Source organism: Thalassophryne amazonica, chromosome 17 (genome assembly GCF_902500255.1).
Source record: "Thalassophryne amazonica chromosome 17, fThaAma1.1, whole genome shotgun sequence".
Classification (NCBI taxonomy): Eukaryota; Metazoa; Chordata; class Actinopteri; order Batrachoidiformes; family Batrachoididae; genus Thalassophryne; species Thalassophryne amazonica.
Genome location: NC_047119.1, coordinates 34,938,682 through 34,963,522, shown reverse-complemented (window position 1 = coordinate 34,963,522; position 24,841 = coordinate 34,938,682). Strand labels below are relative to the sequence as shown.

The window sequence follows — 24,841 nt, the reverse complement described above, 5'->3', positions numbered from 1 at the left end:
CTGTGTGAAGAGTGGTTGCCCCTGCATGCACATGCCCACATGTGGTCACAAGGGCACCCACTGGCCTGGGTAGGCGGTTGCGCGGAACGAGAGCCCGTATATGACTGCTTGCAGTCCTAGTTATTATTATTATTATTATTCTCACTCTTGAAATCGAAATTTCGGCCTCTTCCCATGCTCAAAAACTCACCAAAATTTCCAAAGTCCTTCCGGTCAGATCCGAAATTCGATGTTTTGGGGGCCTTGCCCATGGTCGCAGAAAAATCGCGAAAAAGTCTCTTACTGTCATGATGAAATATCGACAGGAAATCGGCCATTTTGATTTAAAGTTTCGATTTTGAGCAAATTTTGGCCATTTTTGGCCATTTCCACTACTTACATTTGAACGAACTCGTCCTAGGTATTTCATCCGATCCGAATATTGACCATTCGCCATGAAATTACGTTCTTCCTTTTGACGGCTTTAATTTTGTCACATCATCATGAAAATTGATACACAGGTCGAGCACGACCTCTTACAATTCATAGGGGCGTCTCCCATGGGCGGGGCAAAATGCCTCAATAGCGCCCCTTTGAAACTTTCAAAAACCCCTCCCCATAGGGGTTAAGTTGGAGTAGGGAGATGAAAATTGGGACACGTGTGACTTGCATAGACGTACAAAAAATTCTCTTGCACCGTGGGTCTACTCCAAACAGGAAGTCAGCCATTTTGAATTTTGTTCTCATTTTGGCGTGATTTCCACATGTTGTATTTGAACGAACTCCTCCTAGGGATTTTGTCCAATGCACTTCAAATTTATTTAACAGCATCCACAGATGATACTAACCAAAAGTTATCGAAAGCTTTTCTCTATGTTGAAGGGTGTGGCCGCTGTGGTGCCGCCGTTTTGACCCTTCGCCATAGAACATCAAGTCATGATAACTCCTTCATGCTTTGCCTGATTGACTTGAAACTTCACATGTATGATGACGGTTGGCCCCTCAACACACCTGGCTCCTCTGTTTCTACACTGAGCGCCCCCTAGTGGATGAACCATCAACATGTCATAAATCCTTCATGCATTGTGTGATTTGCTTGAAATTTGAACTGTGGGATGAGTGGTTGCCCCTGTACGCACATGCCCACATCTGGTCACAAGAGAACACACTGCCCTGGGTAGGCGGTCGCGCGGAACGAGGGCCCGTATATGACTGCTTGCAGTCCTAGTTATTAGGGCCCGAGTAGGCAACATCCTACGAGGACCCTATTGTAATTGCGCTGTTTATTATTATTATTATTATTATTATTATTAGGGCCCGAGTAGGCAACGTCCTACGAGGACCCTATTGTAATTGCGCTGTTTATTATTATTATTATTAGGGTCCGAGTAGGCAATGTCCTACGAGGACCCTATTGTAATTGTGCTGTTTATTATTATTATTATTTATTATTATTATTATTATTCTCACTCTTGAAATCGAAATTTCGGCCTCTTCCCATGCTCAAAAACTCACCAAACTTTCCAAAGTCATCCGGCCGGATCCGAAATTAGATATTTTGGGGGCGTCGCACATGGTCGCAGAAAAATCGCGAAATAGCGCCCCCTAGAAATTTTCAAAAAGCCCTCCGCATTGGGCTTTTTTCGTCGTAGCCTCACGAAATTCGGTACACATATTTACCATGCTAGGACGCACGAAAAAGTCTCTTACTGTCATGGTGAAATATCCCTGAGTTTGAGTTTAATGAAGATAATTTTAGAATTTTTCTTTTGTTTTCTTATTTTTTCTTCTTTTTTTGCATTTGAAATGGCATAAACAAATCAAAATGTGTTAAATACCAAGTGTTCCAATACTTTTGGAGGGCACTATTTTTGGCATGACTAAGATTATGTTGCTTGTTTGACTATTTTATGAATGCTACAGCAGTGTAGATACTAACAACAACACAAGAAATTTATGTTTTTTTGGGGGTTTTTTTTGCACCACTGGAATGGCAGATGGTCCCGTATACACCAAGGAAGTACAAAACAAGAGAAGGTAAAATAAAAATACTTTCTGTAGACTTTAAATAGAAATGGTGCCATTTACACCCATTTATCAAGCTGTATTATGAAGAAAAGTGTATCTCACAGTTAAAATAAGTGCACACTTCAGTGTGCACGGTGAAATCAGAGGCAGCATAGATCTGGTAACTGTATGAAGACAACTGACCGTGACCTTCAACAACAAACAGACGAGGGCAAAAGTAGGGAATATATCAGAGTAAAATTTAGTGCGATTGTCCACAGGTCAGAAGAGTTGATTAAAATTTGGCAGTGATCTGGACCTGCCTCAAAATTTTTTCTTTTGTTTTTTCTATTTTACGACATCACAGAGTTCTATATGTACATGCCCTCCTCTGTCGCTTGGTAGAGGTAAGAATAGTTGCATTAATAACTCCTTTGTCCATCTTAAATCATGTCTGCATATTGATTAAGCCTTAATTCAGAAAAAACTGCATAATGCTCAATCATGAAGTTATACCTTAGAAACAAATTGTATACAATTATTATATTAGTATTATACAGTACATAGTCATGTTCTGCAGCAGTTGTTCATATAACATAGGAGCACTGCAGTTAAAAACTGGAATAGTAATCAAAATGAATATGTTGTGATGCTTAATCACAGAACATGATCATGGTCTTGATGTTGAACATGTTGATTGATATAATAATATTGATGAAATAAGCACAAAACCAATTTAAATATAACATGTTGTGATTCAGTGTATGACCCTATTAAACTGATAATATGATTACCTTTTTTTGTAATTGTTGATCAATACAACAACCATGGCTGATTCACAGCCTTATAAATCCGTCCATCCATTTATTTGCTAAACCAACTTGTTCCAATTAACAAAATTGGTTTGTTGGTTCTCGATATTAAAACGTTTCAGCTGTGCCTCCCTCCCACAGAGGGTGTAGTTTTCAGTTGTCCTGGTCTTTATCAGTCTGAGTTCCACCTATCTTCATTGACCTGATGGACTGAGCCAACAATCCAAATTGTGACCGATCCAAATGTAGCCACTGAGACGGCCGTCTGAAAGCAGATAAAGAGTTATTGATTATGGGTCCAAGGATACCAATCATGTCCCATTCAGAGACAGACTACCAGTGATTAAGTACAAGAATAAAATCTAGTAGTCAACTGCAGAGGTGTCCTGATTTCCCCTTACCTAATGTGTAAGCAACAATGTTTTTGCGTTTGCCTACATCATATTAGGTAGATGGATTTTCCAAAATTTCTGCTGTTATAAATGCTTGTAGAAATCGATTTGTGTACTTTACAGTCATTTGTTAGACAATACTGGATAGTACAAATACAGTTCCTTTTTTAATTTATTATTGGGTAGTGGCTCTGCTACCTAACTTCCATGGCGCAAAGACTTCAGTTGCTTTCACATGCTAGTTTATAGTGGCAGGGGCAGTTATATTACCCATTCTTTCCTACTGAAATATAAAGTGTTCTAAAAACAGGTTATCATACTTTGCAGTCAGTTGTTATATAATACTGGCTAGCACAAATAAACTTCCTTCAGACAGTTCATTTACTATTGGATACTGGCCATGCTAGTGCTAGCTAGTCTGTTTCACACTCACGAGCGCCACTAGCTTATCTTATGGCAAGCTAAAAGTGGACGCTCTCGTTATGGCCAAACTGCTAGCCAGTTTCTGGGTATTCTGTGTTAGTATGCGCCCGCGGCCAACGTGCTGGATGAATTCCTGCGCAAAAAGTAGTTCCCAGATAACAGTGATATATTCCTGTGAGATAATGAGTATATCTCATCTAAATCAATTCTAAAATTTACCAGTAATAAAATTATAAAGCTAACTGAAGTTTTAAGAGTCGCCATAATAAATATTTAAGAAACTTAAAGTTTATGAGCACCTTCATTTGTTATTGCTCAAGCACATTATAAACACTGACACAATGGATTTTGATGTGGAAAAGTTCAGAAATGTATGACTAGAATGGTTTGATTACCATTTACAGTTGGTGATGAAAGACTTTGGTGTTAACTTCGTGTTAAAGTCAGAACAAGAAGCTGCACTGAAAGAGATCTATTTGGGGAGAGACATATTCTGTGTGTTGTTGCTCCAACGAGAGCGGCACGATGAGCAGGGTGGCGAAAGTCGTCCGGCGAGCCCAACCTGTGGTCCCACAAGTCCAAAATAGCAGAGATGTCGGTCCAATGAGAGTGGCACTCTGAGCAGGGTGAGTCTGTTTGAGTGAGCCAATGGCTTTCCATTCGCTTTCCATCCAGTTCATGGTGGTGGGAATCATTTTAGTTAACATGCTAAATAATCTATTTATATAAAATTCTGCTTTACCAAAGTATAAAGTAAACTAAAAACAGAATTAATTTATTTGCAGTCTGTTATGAGATTAATTTCTAAATCTGTCCTCTTCAATTAAGTGAGTCACTAAAATGGATCTCCATTCCAAGTTGTTTATTAAATTATTTTAAAGACCTTACAATAATTTCTTAGCAATCTGGATGCAACTGTTTTAAATATGACCCAACATTCAGTAAATAATTTGCCTCTATTTAGCACAAAGGCTGTGTGTGTTTTAGCATATATTTAAACCTGCATTAATCCAAGTATGCACTGTTCATCTGGTCCAGCAGGTGAACAAATAAGTTATACAACCCCTGGCAATAATTATGGAATCACCGGCCTCGGAGGATGTTCATTCAGTTGTTTAATTTTGTAGAAAAAAAGCAGATCACAGACATAACACAAAACTAAAGTCATTTCAAATGGCAACTTTCTGGCTTTAAGAAACACTATAAGAAATCAGGAAAAAAATTGTGGCAGTCAGTAACAGTTACTTTTTTTAGACCAAGCAAAGGGAAAAAAATATGGACTCACTCAATTCTGAGGAAGAAATTATGGAATCACCCTGTAAATTTTCATCCCCAAAACTCACACCTGCATCAAATCAGATCTGTTCGTTAGTCTGCATCTAAAAAGGAGTGATCACACCTTGGAGAGCTGTTGCACCAAGTGGACTGACATGAATCATGGCTCCAACAGAGAGATGTCAACTGAAACAAAGGAGAGGATTATCAAACTCTTAAAAGGGGGTAAATCATCACGCAATGTTGCAAAAGATGTTGGTTGTTCACAGTCAGCGGTGTCTAAACTCTGGATCAAATACAAACAACATGGGAAGGTTGTTAAAGGCAAACATACTGGTAGACCAAGGAAGACATCAAAGCGTCAAGACAGAAAACTTAAAGCAATATGTCTCAAAAATCAGAAATGCACAACAAAACAAATGAGGAATGAATGGGAGGAAACTGGAGTCAATGTCTGTGACCGAACTGTAAGAAACCGCCTAAAGGAAATGGGATTTACATACAGAAAAGCTAAACGAAAGCCATCATTAACACCTAAACAGAAAAAAAACAAGGTAACAATGGGCTAAGGAAAAGCAATCGTGGACTGTGGATGACTGGATGAAAGTCATATTCAGTGATGAATCTCGAATCTGCATTGGGCAAGGTGATGATGCTGGAACTTTTATTTGGTGCCGTTCCAGTGAGATTTATAAAGATGACTGCCTGAAGAGAACATGTAAATTTCCACAGTCATTGATGATATGGGGCTGCATGTCAGGTAAAGGCACTGGGGAGATGGCTGTCATTACATCATCAATAAATGCACAAGTTTACGTTGATATTTTGGACACTTTTCTTGTCCCATCAATTGAAAGGATGTTTGGGGATGATGAAATCATTTTCAAGATGATAATGCATCTTGCCATAGAGCAAAAACTGTGAAAACATTCCTTGCAAAAAGGACACACAGGGTCAATGTCATGGCCTGCAAATAGTCCGGATCTTAATCCAATTGAAAATCTTTGGTGGAAGTTGAAGAAAATGGTCCATGACAAGGCCCCAACCTGCAAAGCTGATCTGGCAACAGCAATCAGAGAAAGTTGGAGCCAGATTGATGAAGAGTACTGTTTGTCACTCATTAAGTCCATGCCTCAGAGACTGCAAGCTGTTATAAAAGCCAGAGGTGGTGCAACAAAATACTAGTGATGTGTTGGAGCGTTCTTTTGTTTTTCATGATTCCATAATTATTTCCTCACAATTGAGTGATTCCATATTTTTTTTTCCCTCTGCTTGGTCTAAAAAAGTAACTGTTACTGACTGCCACAATTTTTTTCCTGATTTCTTAAAGCCAGAAAGTTGCCATTTAAATGACTTTAGTTTTGTGTCATGTCTGTGATCCACTTTATTTCTACAAAATTAAACAACTGAATGAACATCCTCCAAGGCCGGTGATTCCATAATTTTTGCCAGGGGTTGTAGAATTGATCTCTAATGGTGAATGAGTGATAAAGCATCCCTGAGTGAGACAACAAAATGTGATGAAAAGATGTGGACAATGAAAAAGATATACAAGTTGTATACTGCTTGAACACTTTTACAGTGTCACATTATACATGTTTTAACAAAATAGGGTTAATACTTGCTTTTTTGCTTGTTCCCCACTGTGAGTGTGAAGAATTGTGTTTGTTCTGGTGGAAGTAGCTGCAGAAGCTCCAAAGAGCTTGGCCCATCGCAGCTCAGCACATGGACTCTGAGACTGAATGCAGGCTGATGCAGTTGGGGTTTGTTCTTCTGCCCTTTCCTCATCTTGTTCTTTGTCTATACTTATTTGAGACCAAGTATCAACACAAGTTTGGGTACAGCCCTCCTCTTCCATAACATCGACTGGCCAGCACTGTGGAACATGAGCTGATGACGGACTCCTTTTGGTATGTGTATCTCCTTGTTCCTTCTTGAGGCAACTTGAACGCTGAGCAGTGGGAGACAGTTGGTGATGTGAATGTGGAGACTGTGTTTTGTGATGACTGTGCCTCCCATCTGTCATTCTGTCTGCTTGCAGTTGGGGCCAGCTTGTCACTAATAGGGCTGAGCAAGGTGGAGGTGGAGATCCACCCTGCTCTTCAGGACACAGCTGTCTATTACGTAACAGTCGGTGCTCCAGGAGTAAATTGAGGTCAAAGGGCAGCACTGAGAGCGGTTGCAGTAGAAGTAGTAGCTCCTGAAACATAGGCTGGCACCGCTCCAATGACATGGCCAGAAACCCCCAAGGATGATAGTACATATTCACCACACCTGTACAGGAAGTAATATATGTGAAAAATATATGTAGACAAAACAATCTGCAAATACTAGTGGAAGTTTTGTGCACAGATTAGTGAGTATGTCTCTGCTAAGGTGCAAAACTACCAGATTTTGTAATGACAAAGTGTTTATTTGCAGAATTACTTGAAATCTTCAGAGCCAAGCTCTATAAAACCTGGTGGAATATGGTCCACCTATTGACCAAGAGTGACATGTGCATATGGGTATTTTTTTTTTTTTGTCAATTTTCACAAAATTGTTATTTAGAAACAAATGTGCATTCACTTAATGTGCACTCACCCTTTTGACTCTGAAGGTGGCTGAGCCAGAATTCTAAAGCTCTCAAACTGAAAGACACCAAAGCAGCAGGTTAGCACATGATGCTTGTACTAAATTAAAATTCCTTAGGGCCACAAAAATGAGATAGACTAATTGCTTACTTAAGCAAACCCATGATGAAGGCTCTCAGTCTCATGCAGTGGCTGCTGAGTTGGGGACACTGTCTGATTTTGGCGACTAGCTTGTCAAGTACTCGAGTGGATGGACCTGTAGTAGTTAGCGTTAACAAAGAATGTTCTTCAACAGCATTGATCCATCAGGACAAACCACCAGCTACAACTGTTTGGCTCAAGTTATTCATTTGTAGCAATAAATTATCAATTATTCCCCGAACTGAGTACCATATTACCCAGACACTGCAGATACAGTCCCTTCACATAATTCATTTATTAATAACTAGCAGTCTCACTGGCTAACCATCAGAGGTGGGACGAAGTCACTGTCAAGTCATTTTCAAGTCATCAATCTGCAAGTCCCAAGTCAAGTCAGCTTGCAAACAATTGGTGGTCATTACGACTTGAGACTTGACTTGGGATTTGCTGATTCATGACTTGAGAGTGACTTGATGGTGACTTCGTCCCACCTCTGCTAACCATCTTGCTAGCTGTTGGTGCCTACTCTAGTTTTCTCCACACTAGCATATGGCAGCAAAGTCCCTACCGAAAAATAAACTGTTTTACAAAGCGTGATATTATTTACTGTCAGGTGTATTATAATATAGTATAGTACAAATTCACTCCCTTTTTGCGACTGCTAATTTATCATCTGGTTAGCAGCAGTGTTAGCTGTCTATATTAGCATGGAGGTGACTCAGAGTGTGATGCTTGTTTGTGAGCTGAGCAATTGTTGTTTAAACGTGTTTATTATGTGCTGTTGGTCTATTACGCAATTAGTTACATTGTTTAATAGGTCAAGCGTGCAGTTGTTATGTACTTGTGTGTACTTGCAGCCTTGTCTGCAATGACAACACAGTAACTGCGGCACTTAAGTCCACTGTTATTTTGATAAACCAACTGTGTAAAATTTGTATTGTCACACAATCTTCTATCATTGTGAACTTATCATTAATTAAACACTGAAAACACTGAGGTATTGTTGATAAGAGGAAGAAAAAAATAAAACACAAAGGTTTTAAGCCTTTTCTCCAACAAATGCAATTTTGTTCACATAATTTAAAAACATTACAATTATTTCTTAGATGCCTCGATGTGACTCTTTAATTCAAAGGTGAGCATGCACACTAAATGATCTTGTAAACATTTATCGGCTTCATCACTCAAAACAATCTACTGAATAAAATAAATGGCTTTTGTTGGGTCATGAGTTTCTTATGTATTTACATATGCATACCCGTCCTAATTGAGACTTCCACCACACTCCAGGAATGGTTGTGGCACTGCCCGATAATGAAGTCTAGTTTGTGATCTCTAAGTCCATCTTCTAGAATGTTCTGGATGGACGGACACAAGTGTTCAAGGACTAAACCAACAATAGTGGGACTCTGAGAACTGTTTCCTAGACGTATCTGTGGTGGGAAACAGAGATGGAATGAAGTACTGTTTAGTTAAATTATCTTTTGTGCTGGTGCAATTTATTCAACTGCAGTAAATCAACTTCATTTTGGTACTTTATAATCATGACACAGCTTTATTACCTTTTCTTCTGGGTCTCTACTGCTGCCAAAATGAGCCATTATCAAATCCATGGCCCTGCTGACAGACCTCAGCAAACCTAGACAGTCAAAATCCAAAACGTAATATGTATGTACATGCATTTAAAACATCAATGTTGTGTTTAAATGCATCAGCTCATGAGGTCGGGCAGTACAGTACAAATGTGAGATGACGAATTCACGGTTGCTGGAATCCAAATGGTAATGAGAACTAAAGAAAATGTGGCTTTAAGCTTTAATCCTCACTGCCTTCCATTTCTCCGCCTTTCTCCTTCATCACACGCTGCCTACTCTCTGCAAATGTCATGGTAAATTCTTTATGCATGCTGAAGCTGCCAAATGTGCTGCGCCAGTTTTCATACGATTGCATTTCCACCACGAAAACCAACATATTAGCATAAAAAATTATTCAGTTTATTATTACAAAACCCAGGCACTGATTCTCCTTCTGCATTCTTTGTCTGTCATTGTAGTTGGACGCATTGAAGCTTGCAGTTGCAGTCACATAGGCTACAGAGCAGAAAGCTCAGCCAATCCAGTGCAGGCAGAATTAAAAATAGGTCATCTTTGAGAGGAAGCCCCTTCAGGGTATTGAAGGCATGACTGCAATACAGTGGTTTCATTGCTATGCTTTAGAAGAGCTCATTGCAGGATACATAATCCAATCACACAGGGTTTTAGATAGAAACACTCAACACCTCTTCTAACAATAGAATTTAAAGCATGGCATAAAATCGGTTTGAGCCTCACCTTTCCTCTGAAGATGGCTGATAGATATGGACTCGTAAGACATGTCTGGTGAGAGGCAGAACTCTGATGGTGGCCTGTCACTCCTGATCATAGCCCCACTGTGTTCATTTTGACTCCCAAGGGAGTCCCGGGCTTGCTGTGGATTCAGCCCAGAGTCAGCAGAGAGGAGAGAACTCAAAGAGCTGAATGGGGCAACAGAGGAAAGGGCTGTTCTAAAACTACCTAGAAGGATGCCAGATTCATGAGCATGTGGTGACCTCTGTTGTAGCTGTGAGACTTTAGGAGGAGAAAGCTGTGGGCACGGATGGGTGGTGTCAGTGGTTAGAAGTAAGGTGGGTGGTGTACATGAGAGCAATGAACTGTATGGGCCATGACACTGGGAGTGGTTAGAACTTGTTTCACTTTTTAACGTGGTGTTGTCACGAGTCTTCTCAAAGGTGAGGTCTTGGCAAGTTGGAATTTTAACAATGTTGGACTGATTTTGGTTGGCAAAGAGTGGCATATTAGGATTAGTGTTGGTCAAGTTAAAAAAGGTGTCGGTGTGAGTTTTGCCTGAGCGTGAACTTGTGTTATTTTGAACCTCAACCAGTGTGGGTTTCTGTCTGGTATGTGTTGGATTGGAAGTGATTTCGGATGAATGTGGGTTTTTATGTCCTTGGCTCCAGATGTGTCTGTGGCCGAAGCACTCGGGGCTTGGGGTGCAAGTGGAGCAGGTGTCAGAGCTTGAAGGAGCCTCTGGGAAGATGGAGCAGTGGCTGCCCTTTGGTGAAGCCTGAAAGCTGGTTTTGCCTGTAAATTTGCAGCGTGGTTGAGAACTGCTGTACTTGCTGCTCTTTCTATTCATGTACTGTTCCAGAAGACAGCCCAGATGCTGGGACTGGGATGGAGGTTTGCCTGCAGGGGCGAGAACAAAGGGCTGGATGGGCAGCGATGTAGGCCTCTGGGCCTTGTTGTAGCGTACTGCAGGATTTTCCAGTGAACTTGCTCCTGAGTAGAAAGAAATACTCATTTCATTTCTTTAACTCGTATTACAGCTTTCCCAGTAGTTTTAGCAACTCGACTCTTACCCATTGCCTTGGTCTTTTCCTTTGCACCACTGTCACAGTGCTCCTGGTCCACAACTCCAGATAGCCGGTTGGATGCAGTGCTTGTACCTTGGCATTTAGTGCTCTGAGCTCTACTCTGCATCTGAAAATCTGAAGACTGGTTGGAACATGGGGAATAAGATATGTGCAACAGGTTTTGGAATCGATCTCTCTCAGCTGAGGTTGTGACAACTTGATAATCACAGGTCAGGCATTGAGGGGAATTAAACCAAGGTCTACACTGTGCTTCTTCATGAGCCTTCTCCTGCTGCTGATATGGAATAAACAATAGGACAGACATCCAAATCCCACAGAAAATGACACATGTATTTCAACAGATCATGCTTTTAAGTTGGGCTCCCAATGCTGATTTTTGGTTCCAGCATATGCTCCCATTCCAAAAATGAGGAAATCAGGTCTGATTTAATTGAAATAAAATGGAAATTTTGTGTTTCTACTATTGATGCAGACTACACCCAAGTACAGACAAGTCCCATGACATGAGTGTTTGTGCGCAGTGAACTGCAAAATGCTACTCCATACAGTCTATGTATGCGGTACTACTGAGGTTATTACCACATTTTTCCACAAAGCTCCCACGGTTATTACCACATTTTTCCACAAAGCTCCCACGGTTATTACCACATTTTCCCATAAAGCTAAAATTTTTGATGTTTTTGCAACAAAAACATACACAGTTGAGTGTCAACTATCAGCAATGGGGGACCAGCATAAGCTTTAAAGAATGCGTATGTTTGCATTTTGAAAACGCAGTTAGTAGGATATTTTATAGGGAGGATATTGTATTAACGGCTTACCTTCTGGACTTTTTTTTGTTGTCTCTTTTTCTTTTGATGAACAAAACACCTCTCACAGGGAGGAAAAGTGGTGTTGTGGCCCAGGCCTTCAGGGCAACTGGTGAGACTGGACCAAGCTGGGCTGGGTGACCGGGAATAAAGGTCACAAGTCACAAGCTTGTAGTACTTCTGGTTGGTGCCTATGGCCAGTGTAGCCTTGCTTTGGAAGCAGGCTGTCAGGTCTGACACCTCCAGAGATGTGAGACCCTTGGGCAGTGGCTCCAGGGTGTAGAGATTACAGTTAGGGTCAAGACTCTGAGGAGACCAGCAAGGGGCAGCTGTCAGGCCAGGCGCCTCTTTAGAGGGAGAGTTGATGGTTAGGCCACCATCTTGGAGGACCACTGCTGGAGTTGGAGTAACAGGTTTGAGGTTAAGGAATACAGCCCCCTCAGAGGAATGTGAAGGTTCAATTGCTGGACTGCTGAGGTTATGAGGTGTGGCAGGGTTGTTGCTCTTGTTATAGATTGCGCAGAAGTTAACCAGTACACCATCAGAACTATTACAGGAAGAGTCGGTGCAACACTCTGGGTGACTGTTGGAGAACAGCTCGGAGGAACACGCGTACTGACGGTGAGCATAGCAGAACATGTTATCCTTCAGTTTGGGTGAGTCCTGCTCTCCATTAAAGCACTGGGGTTCAGTATGCAGTGAGTCCAAGTGATCAGGACTCTCTCCACCCAATGTTGCTTCTTCACCACCCCATATATTGTCCATGACTGTAACTGGCATTGTGTGATTTGACCAGTTGGAATTCCCATGCAACAAAAAAGAGGAGTCCTCATGATACTTGTGCAGATTATCTCCACCGATGTCTTCCTCTTCTTCATCGTCATCAAATTCTACATTGGGAAGGAAGGAGTTATGTGGCCGTAGACTACCTCCAACACGTGAGCTTTCTTTCTTCAGGTGGCAGCCGATGTCCTCTGGTGACGAGGTGGAGTCATACCTCCCGCTGCTGTCGCTGCCTCCTTCCTCCTCTGCTCGCTCCTCAGTGAGGCTGCTGTAACTACTGGAAGCATGCCTTCGGCTGCTGCTGTAGGTCTCCTTCCTGTTGAGTGAGTTTTGCTCTGGCAGGGAGACAGCACGGGTGAGTCCCATTGAGCATGGCCGACTAGACCGCTTAGCTGAGCTGCACAGGGACTGGACAGAAAGCTGCCAATTGGGAAGTTGAACCACAGGGAAGTGGCGTTCAATCAAGGTGTCCCCTGATAAACTGGATGCTCTGATCATTGTCAGAGAGGAGAGTGGATGGTGGCAATCTTCTCCATGGTCCAAAAGTGAAAGCCTAAAAGGTAGGATAATGGAATAATTAGGAACAATGGTTGCTTAAATCCACACCAAAATACACTTATTAATATGAACATGCTTGATTAATTTGTTTATCCACATTCATGCATTATTTTTTGAGATATTACCTGAAATGTAGTTGCACCTTTATCCAGATCTGATGAAAAATCTCATCACATCTTCCTGTACACACAGCACACCTCTTCACACTGAAATCCTTTCAAAGTTTTTGAGATATCCTGCTGACAAACAAATGGAAACATTCAAATGAAACAAATGAAAACATTCTCATTGGTGGGTGCAAAAATGCCACTCAGGACAGTATTAAAACTCAGTGTCACTTTAGTTAATTTTGATAAATGACACAAAGGGACTACTACACTGAAGTTGCCCCCCCCCCCCCCCCCCCCCCCCCAAAAAATATACAAATATAATGAGAGCGAAAATGTCTTGGATTAATATGATTTATTTATGTAATAATCTTGATGTTGAATTGAAGGAAGACATTACAGCTCAAGCAGTATGGTTTAGTACTTACAGAACACCTTCAAGCTGTTTTGTTTCTTTGTTTTTTTACTTAGTGTCCCTGAAAAACAAATGCATGGCCACCTTTTGGGGCCACTGTGGATGAATCAGATTAGGAAAGTGCTACGATTGGCCAATGGTGAGAGTTTCTTCTTCCATTTCTGTGTAGAAGAAGGCAGCATAAGTCCTATATAGACCCTGAAGTTCATTGGTGCCAATACTTATCTGCAGATTCCATAGCGTAAAGCGATTGAAAGTCTACGGCTCCCCCTGCAGGTACCCATTTAAAGCTGGGTTGACTAGGACAATGCAGATGATGTATCTTGTTCAAGGACACAGACAGGTAGCATGTTTATGAACTGGTTCCATGACAAAATCCCAACAGACAAAATCCCAACGGACACTATCCCAGTGGACAGAATCCCAACTTCTTATTACAAAAATGGACAAAATCTCAGTCTCATTCCAAATTCCCATCTGTTGTTAAGAGTTTCCAGCGTTTTCAAAGTAGCAATCCGATGATCAGGTGCCAAAACCTGAGTGCTGTGTTGAGATGACACCATAGTTCTTTACAGGTGTCAACTGCATGAATATAGCACACTAACCCTAACCCTATTTTATTTTATATTTCTATTCATATTTATTCATGAGACTGGGATTTTGTCCATTTTTTTAATAAGGAGTTGGGATTATGTCCATTGGGATTTTGTCCTGTCACTTTATGGATCAAACCCATGTCTACATATGGGTTGCCTGTCTGCTTATCCCACTGAGCCACCTGCTCAACATTTCTTTGTGATTTTAAGGGAAATAACTTAGCAATACAGCCCCAATGAAATTTCCAGTATTGCAATAATCTTTCTGTGCAGCAGTCAGAAAAAAACCCTGCTGGCAGTATTGCCACCTAGCTATGGCAGTTAGATGATTTGTGTCAGGAGGAGGGGAAGGACTGGAGGTATTCTTGGTTGGTTGCCAGTCAGGATCCAGGGCCTGTGTAGGTCTGCTCTTGAGTTTTCTCAGATTTCTGCACATAATTCAGGCAGGATGATTAGTTTATGTCGGTGTTAGACTCCTACCTCATAGCCCGAATGACATGTTTAGAACTTGTTTTCATGTTTCCAAGGGAGGTGTTGCAGAGATTTTCTTTGTAAACCTGCTGCAACAGAACAGTGATACGATAAAGTCATAATACAGAATCGGAGACTAATGCTGTCAGACTGTTTTCTCACTCCACTGGTCCTTTAGTCAAAGTCCTACAGTGTCGACTGCTTCCAGCCATCAGCACAGCCTATCCTTCATAATTCAATCAACCATCAACAAAGCCCTCCTCCCTCTGCGAGGACCAACTGCAGTCGCTCATCATTCCTCAGCTGCACTGTAACTAGGGCAGCTGTACTGCAGAGACTGTAGGAGTAAGTACATTTTCACATCACTTTAGTGGACAAATTGGACTTGAGCAACATAATGCACAACCAGACTCTTGGTCCTGCTCAGCAGTCTTCACGTCTTCAGACAGACGCTTGTGCCCAGCCCTATTTGGAGCCTCACAGTAACAAAATTAGTATGATATATGTGAGAATATTTCTATCCATCAAATCCAGAGGACTCGTTTGCAGGTAAATGCTAGAAATCCTTTACAAATTCCAAACATGGAGTCCAACCATCTCCCAGAAGTGATGCTGATACAATTAGCTAATTATTCAGTATAGCTGGTCAGCAAAAAATAATCACCTATTGATTACTACTGTAGTATGTTATTAATTTAAAGAAAGTGACAATTTAGTTGTCACAAGAGTTGATAATGGGGTTCGTCTGATCTGCGGAAAACATACATTTTAGGTTGGATCAAAACCACAATGTAAATGCCTGAAAATCTAAAACTTTTATTATATTATTATTGTGATACATTCAGTATGAAGCCAGTGACCTAATTTGTCACCTCAGCGATTAATTTGAATGTGCAGTGCACCTGCAAAGTATTCACAGCGCTTCACTTTTTCCCCATTTTGTTGTTACAGCCTTATTCCAAAATGGAGTAAATTATTTTTTCCCCTCAAAATTCTACTGACAACACCCCATAATGACAACATGAAAAACAGTTTTCTGAAATTTTTGCAAATTTATTAAAAATTAAAAACTAAGAAATCACAAGTACATAAGTATTCACAGCCTTTGCTAAATACTTTGTTGACACTCCTTTGGCAGCAATTACAGCCTCAAGTCTTCTTGAATACGATGCCACAAGTTTGGTGCACCTATCTTTGAGCAGTTTTCAAGCTCCATCAGGTTGGATGGGGAGGGTTGGTGCACAGCCATTTTCAGATCTCTCCAGAGATGTTCAATCAGATTCAGGTCTAGACTCTGACTGGGCCACTCAAGGACATTCACAGAGTTGTCCTGAAGCCACTCCTTTGATATCTTGGCTGTGTGCTTAGGGTCACTGTCCTGCTGAAAGATGAACCGTCGCCCCAGTCTGAGGTCAAGTGCGCTCTGGAGCAGGTTTTTATCTAGGATGTCTCTGTACATTGCTGCATCCATCTTTCCATCAATCCTGACTAGTCTCCCAGTTCCTGCTGCTGAAAAATATCCCCACAGCATCATGCTGCCATCACCATGCTTCACTGTAGGGATGGTGCCTGGTTTTTGCCAAACATGATGCCTGGTATTCACACCAAAGAGTGCCGTCTGGCAACTCTACCATACAGGCCCAATTGGTGGATTGCTGTAGAGATGGTTGTCCTTCTGGAAGGTTCTCCTCTCTCCACAGAGGAATGCTGGAGCTCAGAGTGACCATCGGGTTGTTGGTCACCTCCCTGACTAAGGTCCTTCTTCCCCAATCGCTCAGTTTAGACCAGGAGTGCCCAAGTTCAGTCCTCGAGATCTACCTTCCTGACACTCTTAGCTGTCTCCCTGTTCCAACACACCTGAATCCAATGAAAAACTCATTAGCAGGCTTTTAATGAGCCTTTCATTGGATTCAGGTGTGTTGGAGCAGGGAGACAACTAAGAGTGTCAGGAAGGTAGATCTCGAGGACTGAACTTGGGCACTCCTGGTTTAGACGGTTGGCCAACTCTAGGAAGAGTCCTGGTGGAACTGAACTTCTTCCATTTATGAATGATGGAGGCCACTGTGCTTATTGGGACCTTCAAAGCAGCAGAAATGTTTCTGCACCCTTCCCTAGATTTGTGCCAATCCTGCCTCGGGGTGTACAGACAATTCCTTTGACTTCATGTTTGGTTTGTGCTCTGACATGCACTGTCAACTGTGGGACCTTATATGTAGACAGTGTGTGTCTTTCCAAATTATTTCCAATCAACTGAATTTACCCCAGGTGGACTCCATTAAATTGTAGAAAACATCTCAAGGATGATAATGGAAAGAGGAAGCACCTAACCTCAATTTTGAGCTCATGGCAAAGGCTGTGATGCTTATGTACATGTGATTTCTTAGTTTGTTTATTTTTAATAATTCTGCAAAAATCTCAAACTTTTCACATTGTTATTATGAGGTATTGTGTGTAGAATTTTGAGGAAAAAAATTAATTTCATTCATTTTAGAATAAGACTGTAACATAAAATGTGGAAAAAGTGAAGCGCTGTGAATACTTTCTGGATGCACCATAGCTTTTGTAGCACAAATCTGATGTACAAAAAAGCACAGGTTAGGCAGTTGAGCACCATATTCTTCCAGCTCTTCCTCATCGAACCATGTCATCTCTTTCAGACACCCCCCACCCACCACCCCATTAGCTTTTACTTTTATTTCCATTTTAAATTTTTGCTGATGTTGAGTATCGTGCCATGTAAACAACAGAAACACTCGGAACTCAATGTTTGAACTCAGGTTTGAGTGAATTCAAAGTCGCACTGACATTATTTTAAACTGCAGTTCAACAGCACAGGTGGAAAGTAGGCCACTGTGAGTGAGTGTCTGTCTGCAGAGGACAGTTTACTGCAAAGTGTATAAAACATCAGCAGCAGACTGTGTGGAACAGAGCTCCATGTTATGAGCCCTGGCGCTCACTGAGCTGCTTCACTGCAAAAGTCTGTCACATCGAGTCAGACAGGAGCTGTGACACTGCGACCCGGAGTGACTGCGTCCACATCGTCACGTGTGTTATCAGACACGTCTGCTGTAATGAGCATCATAATCAGCAGACACTGATCAGATATGTTTGACCTAAATCAAAGACGTGAAGACAGGATGGGTTAGAGTTGACAAAAAGCTTTATTTTCATTATTATCCATTTTATTGATTTGAACAAGAGGAGTACTCCATGTGTGCTGAGGAAGCACTTTGCTCTCATTTAGAAACAATGATGACGAGATAAAAGGAAAACGTATCTCAGCTTGATAACCATGCACCATAACTTTTTTTGAGGTATCCTGCCATCAGATGGCTGGGCAAACATTGGCAATCATATCACCTCTGCCCTCCTATGTTGGTTAGCAGTTTTTTGTTTTTGTTTTTTAAAGTTAGATTTAATCCAGTCCGAGCAGTGGCAGCCTTCATGGCCACCAGACTTAATTTCAAAGCTACATGCAACTTCAACCACACCTGCACTATACCCTGCAACAAGCCTACAAATATCCAGCAGGTGGCAGTAGGGTATGTGGTGTGTTACACAAGGCAAACAAAAGTTACTTTATGCAATGATTGTGGTGTGCAAAAGTTAAGCACATTTGGAGAGAAAGTGGAGTAACAGGAAGAGGATGGAAGGAGAGGGACAATAGTAGCCAGTAAGCCAGTAGCGGGCAGTATTTCTGGAATTTATATTTGTATTTACATTTTGCAAATTGTTTTTTATTTTTTATTTTGATACTCTGTGTGCTTCTTACCCTGTGTGCTGCTATACATTGCTGCTGGAACTTCAATTTCCCTGAGGGGGTCTTCCCAAGGGATCAATACAATTCTATCGAATCTAATCAATTTATCCTCATTATCAACATTATAGCATTTACTGTTTATTATGTGGACTCAATTATCCATCTGTTCCTTTACTCACTGGATATGTGTCTTAGGGCCCCTTCACACATAGTGCGAATTTGGTCAAAGTGCGCATTTAAGCAGGAATCATATGCAAAAGGTGTAAATTCGTAGCTGCCTCGAACACCTCGGTGACACACATGAACATCTAACACCACTCGTTTGGCACTTAAAAAATGTGTGGCCATTCATACTATCATCACTGGACTGGACCACCAGTTCATGTGGACATGCAGAAGGCGATCTGAACGTCACGTCTGTCTGACAGAACAGTGAGCGGTGCGCTGCAGGACCATGTGACAGGCCAACAGTACGACAAATACGGCCCTTTCAGTCACATATCAGCAGAAATACATCGTACCAAATGCCGTTTGGTCAGTTATCACAGCGCTTTTTTCTTTTTTTAGAAAATACGTTTATCTGCTTGTTCATTTTAACCATTTCACGCTCCTGTTATGAGACTGATTGTGGGGCAGTGGTAAAGTTTCTGTTTGGTAATCAGAGCGTGTGGGTTCAAATCCTGTGAGTAGCTTTTTTTTTTTAATTTAACCAGGGTTATTTAACCACTGGGTTCTGTATTGGGTCTCCTTTTATGTATTATTTATATCAACCCAGTGATATTCACTAATTATACAGCTGTTTTTTTATTTTATTTTCCTCCACATCAGCAGTACGATGTGGTGCACCTCGTCCCACAGTGCGAGCAGCTACAGCAGTTCGCACTGTGTTCCTGCTCGAATGACACCATCGTGCATAATCCCGCGATGTTTCGTGGTGCACTAATTCGAACTGTTTCACCCTAATTTGACCAAATTTGCGCTATGTGTGAGGGGGCCCTTAGGTATGTCATATTATATAACTGCTGAGTGGATCCTTGTCATTTGATTGGTGGTTTGTGTGTCATGTGACATGGATTATTCGTTCCATTTACCGTGCACTTTGGTTCCATACGTTTTGTACCACTGCACGTTGCAAACACCACCCATGCACACACTAGTGGGGGCGGCGTTTAGCTAAACATGGCAAAGTCTGTTTTGCTGACAAACGATAATGTGAATGAGCTAATTGACGGTGCTAATTCTTCTCACACACACACACAAAACAAATCCACTACGCCACAAGTCGTCTGGAGGCATGAAGAGCTGTTAAGGAGATGAAGTTAGTATGAAAAGCTAGAGAAATTTCTGAAGTGATTTTTCGCTGGAGTGAGGAAGTACACAAAGTCTTTTTTTTTTTTTTTTGGAAGTACACAAAGTCAGTGCACAGCATCATGGACTAGATCGTCAGAATTATTTTTGGTTTGTTTAAAGTTTATTTAAAGCAGTGACGCACCAAAATGTAAGTCCCTTTTCTGTTGTTCATAAATTAATATAATATCAAACCGACAAGGATCAATTTAGCCATATAAAACAGGTTAAGATCTGTGAGCAGCAATATGGTTTCATGCCGAGAAAGAGCACTACAGCTGCAATGTTTGCTCTGAGAATACTGTTGGAGAAGTACAGAGAAGGACAAAGAGTTACATTGTGTATTTGTGGACTTAGAAACAGCTTATGATAGGGTGCCAAGAGAAGAGTTGTGGTATTGTATGAGGAAGTCTGGAGTGGCAGAGAAGTATGTTAGGGTAGGGCAGGACATGTACAAGAATAGTGTGACAGCGGTGAGATGCGCAGTAGGAATGACAGACTCATTCAAGGTGGAGGTGGGATTACACCAAGGATCAGCTCTGAGTCCTTTCTTGTTTGCAGTGGTGATGGACAGGTTGACGGATGAGATCAGACAGGAGTCCCCATGGACTATGATGTTTGCAGATGACATTGTGATCTGTAGTGAGAGAAGAGAGCAAGTTGAGTCTAGTCTGGAGAAGTGGAGATATGCTTTGGAGAGAAGGGGAATGAAAGTCAGTAGAAGCAAGACTGAGTACATGTGTGTGAATGAGAGGGAGCCCAGTGGAATAGTGCGTTACAAGGAGTAGAAGTGGTGAAAGTAGATGAGTTTAAATATTTGGGGTCAACTGTTCAAAGTAATGGAGAGTGTGGTAGAGAGGTGAAGAAGAGAGTGCAGGCAGGGTGGAGTGGGTGGAGAAAGGTGGCAGGAGTGATTGTGACCAAAGAATATCAGCAAGAGTGAAGGGGAAAGTTTACAAGACAGTAGTGAGACCAGCTATGTTGTATGGTTTAGAGATGGTGGCACTAACGAAAAGACAGGAGGCAGAGCTGGAGGTGGCAGAGCTGAAGATGTTGAGATTCTCTTTGGGACTGACAAGAATGAACAAGATTAGGAATGAACATATCAGAGGGACAGCTCAGGTGGGGCAGTTTGGAGACAAAGTCAGAGAGGCGAGATTGAGATGGTTTGGACATGTGCAGAGGAGGGACCCGGGGTATATAGGGAGAAGGATGCTGAGGATGGAGCCACCAGGCAGGAGGAGAAGAGGGAGGCCAAAGAGGAGGTTTATGGATGTGCTGAGAGAGGACATGCAGGTGGTTGGTGTGACAGAGGAAGATACAGAGGACAGGGTGAGATGGAAACGATTGATCTGCTGTGGCGACCCCTAACGGGAACAGCCGAAAGACAAAGAAGAAGAATATAAAACAAATAATGAATGTTTTTCTTTTCTTTCAATGGAATGAATATTTAATTCAGTGAAAGCTGGAACATACCATTCAACTTCAATATCAAAAAACAAAAAGTCACTCACTCATTCACTCATCAACCGCTTAGTTCAATTAAGGGTCGCAGGGGGCTGGAGCCTATCCCAGCAGTCATAGAGCGCAAGGCGGGGTACACCCTGGACAGGACACCAGTCTGTCACAGGGCCACAAACAGACAAACAAATGCATTCACACCCACTCGCACACCTACAGACAATTTAAAGTTTCCAATCCACCTAACCCGTATGTCTTTGGATGTGGGAGGAAACCGGAGCACCCAGAGGAAACCCACGCAAACACAGGGGGAACATGCAAACTCCACACAGAAAGGCCACAGGTGGGAATCAAACCCATGACCTTCTTGCTGTGAGGCAACAGTGCAAACCACTAATCCACCGTGCTGCACAACAAAAAGTTTTTGAATTTAAATTTTACTTTCATTTGTATGCAAAAACTTTGTGTGCAGAACAGGATTTCAAACTGATCTCAGATCAGTTTGAATTCAGCTGTGCGTTTAATGGCAGAACACTGAGCTGAACTGATGGAACTGAAAACAGAATGGATTAAATGAGCATAAAATCCATCTGTACAGTCTTAATTCTGTTCCAAAAAACTTCAACTGTGCTGGGAATTGATTCAAACCCTGCAGCTTGCAGCTCAAACCTCCCAAATTATTCAAAATAAAGTGAACGTTAAGACACACAAAAATCAGCAGATGCTCACAAGGGAATATTTATATTAAACATATTTATATAAAAATATATTAATTATATTAAAAAAAAGATTTCTATCAGTCGTTTCAGCACTGGGCAAAATCTTAGATTCTTTAAAAAGTAATAAGAAGATTCACTGATAAATAATTTATGAGTACACTAACATGACATAACTTTACAAAGAAAAAAACCCCAAAATGACCACCTTTCATAACTTTAAAGCAGATATTGCTCACCTCGTTGTAACACCATGTTGATCAATTAATTATTCATTGATTATGTTTGTTGTCTTGGTAGAATGATGCATTGAGATGGACAGATACAAAGTCAGCAGTTTAGTTATTAATATGAAAAGATCTGTTATTCTATTTGATAAAAAACACAAACGTCCAAAACGTCTTCTCTTTTATTAAAAACAAACAAACAGAAAATAACATTTGATCATATCTGAGCTGCTAATGAACTAAAAACATAAACACAAAACGCTGCATGCATGTGTGCACGTGCCTTGGTTATTACAGCTAAAAATAAAAAAATGCACCATGAAATACAAGCAATTCCACGTTTATGCAGACAACGAATAAGACAAATCAAACAATCAATCCTGTCTGCACAATAAACTGATGAATTTGCATTAATGTGCAGAAATAAGAGCGCAGGCGCCATATCTCGTACCTGTCTGAGATCCTGTTCTTGTGTCTAATCTGCAGGGTGTCTGAAATCCGTGCTCACGTCCAAAATGTTCGAAAATATCAAATTATTTATGTGGGAGAAAAAAAAATCACGTGTTCCGGTTACGCAGCAATCTGAGGTTATGAACCTGCTTTAAAAAATTGTTTTTTAAAAAAGCGCAAACACAAATTAATTTAAAAGTTGATAAGGTCTGGCTGTAATTTGTAAGTGACCAATGAAACCGGTTCGACTCGGAGGTCCGGACAGACAGAGAGCGGATCCACAACGAGCAGCATGGCGACTGCGTCACGACAGAATCAACCAATGAGGAGGGAGAAACGTACCAAAAAAAAAAAAAAAAAAAAAATCGAATACATAGAAAAGTATGTTTCATTAGACAGATTTCATATTATATATATATATAATTTATTTTTCAAAGGTGGTTATACATTGTGGAAAGTTTCTATAATGAGTTGGAATGGCCCATATCCGCAAAGCAACTCAAAGTCATTGCAAAGAGCTCCTAAAGATTCCTGGCAAGGAATCTAAGAATGAGCCAGAAGTTGTCTGAGAGCAAGTCAGAGCAAGGAGGGGACAGAAACCTTTATCTTTGTGAGGAGGCAGGGTTGACCCTGTTGCTAGGCATGACACAGTCCTCTAAGAGCTGTGATTGGTTGTCACGGAAGGGGGAGGAGAATCCTAGCAGTGGTTACACATTACCCCTCTCTCTCTCTCTCTCTCACTCACTCACTCACTCACTCACACACACACACTTTGGAGACACAAAAACTTTTTTCCCACTTGTGTGCTGCTTGTGCGTCCGTTTTGTCAGACCCGGTGCCAGAAAAAAAAAATATTAAGGGGGTGATGAGTTTAGCATCACCCCCCCCCCCCAAAAAAAAAGTGCGCGCAGGAGATGTGCGCTCCTGTAAAGCTTGTGTATTTACACTGCACCGTTGTAAGAGACTGACTAAGAGTGAAGAGTGATGACAGGATTTTTTTACATTATTATTTGAACGTATAGACCCTTGGTCAAGTGATCTCCTGCATACCACAGAGCCGGTGTTCTGTCGAGATGAGGTGCGCCAACTTTCGACACTCTGAGCTGTGACATACCTTGGCATTGTCCAATAGGAACGACGCGTCAGGCCAAAACACGGAAGACTCGTGGCAGAAACCACTGATCTCTACAAAATGGATTGGACCAAACCAATTGATGCAGGAACCACTGATCTGTACAAAACATTAACATGTGACAGGACTGCTCATTTATAGAGCAGTTTTCTGAAGAAAAATCATTGGAAATGTTTTTTTGTTGTTACCTCAAAATTTCTGATTACTGTTAAAAAAAAAGTTTAGAACACTTGTAATTAAAATAGGTAAATAAATCAATAAATGGTTCTTTAGAAACCTTTCATCTGTATTAAAACCACCTGTTATTTCAGATTAGAGAATTTCTTGTTTAACATAAGGAACCTCAGACATTTATTTTTAGACAATAAAATAACATGGAAACTTGTATATTTTTTGAAGTCTGGTAGATTATTTATATCTTATTTCAACCAGAAAAACAAACAATAAATAAATACAAATGTTTATTATAAATGCAAAAGGAAATAATTTAACAATGACTGCAGTGTGATTGTAAAGTAGGATTTCTGTGACATAAACCTCATGATGTTTTATATATATATATATATATATATATATATATATATATAGTCATTTAAACTTGTAATTTTGTCAAAATATGTAATTGCCTTTAATGTTATCAGGACGCCCCCTCGTGGCGCCGGGAACGCGTTTTGTACTATGATCAAGGTGAAATGACAGTGAAAGTGTGTGTTTAGGTGTATAGTATTTGTTCATTGGGGGTTCGGTATGGACGGGTGGGTGTGCGTGTTTGGGGGTGGATTCGTCGGGCCTATAGTGGGATGGTCCAGAGGAAAAATGCCAGGGCCGAAATTTGTATATATATATATATATATATGTGTGTGTGTGTGTGTGTGTGTTTAGTGTTTTGAAACAGCAAATCATTTTATGAAGCAATTGATTTATTCACACTTCAAGTGCTTTAAAACAGTAAATCATTTTACGAAGCAATCGTTTCATTTTCACTATTGAGTTTT

General features: G+C 41.0%; 1 protein-coding gene across 1 annotated transcript; it reads right to left on the bottom strand.

The window, feature by feature from the left end:
• Nucleotides 1-1,950: 1,950 nt before the first annotated feature.
• On the bottom strand, nucleotides 1,951-23,326 carry LOC117529389 (iporin). The gene is made up of 11 exons (XM_034192158.1): nucleotides 22,716-23,326; nucleotides 13,290-13,403; nucleotides 11,836-13,159; nucleotides 11,000-11,135; nucleotides 9,933-10,919; nucleotides 9,165-9,241; nucleotides 8,861-9,035; nucleotides 7,612-7,717; nucleotides 7,472-7,518; nucleotides 6,514-7,162; nucleotides 1,951-3,063 (listed from the first exon to the last, which is right to left on the bottom strand). The coding sequence occupies exons 3-11, from the start codon at nucleotides 13,102-13,104 to the stop codon at nucleotides 2,952-2,954; spliced, it is 3,558 nt and encodes a 1,185-aa protein (XP_034048049.1). The 5' UTR covers nucleotides 13,105-13,159; nucleotides 13,290-13,403; nucleotides 22,716-23,326; the 3' UTR covers nucleotides 1,951-2,951.
• Between the last annotated feature and the right edge of the window lie 1,515 nt (nucleotides 23,327-24,841).

Coding starts and splice junctions, on each gene's coding strand:
- LOC117529389 (XM_034192158.1), bottom strand. CDS start 13,104: ATGATCAGAGCATCCAGTTTATCAGGGGACACCTTGATTGAACGCCAC. Junction 11,136..11,835: donor AACAAAAAAAAGTCCAGAAG/GTAAGCCGTTAA, acceptor TGTTCCAACCAG/TCTTCAGATTTTCAGATGCA. Junction 7,163..7,471: donor CCACCTTCAGAGTCAAAAGG/GTGAGTGCACAT, acceptor CTTCCTGTACAG/GTGTGGTGAATATGTACTAT.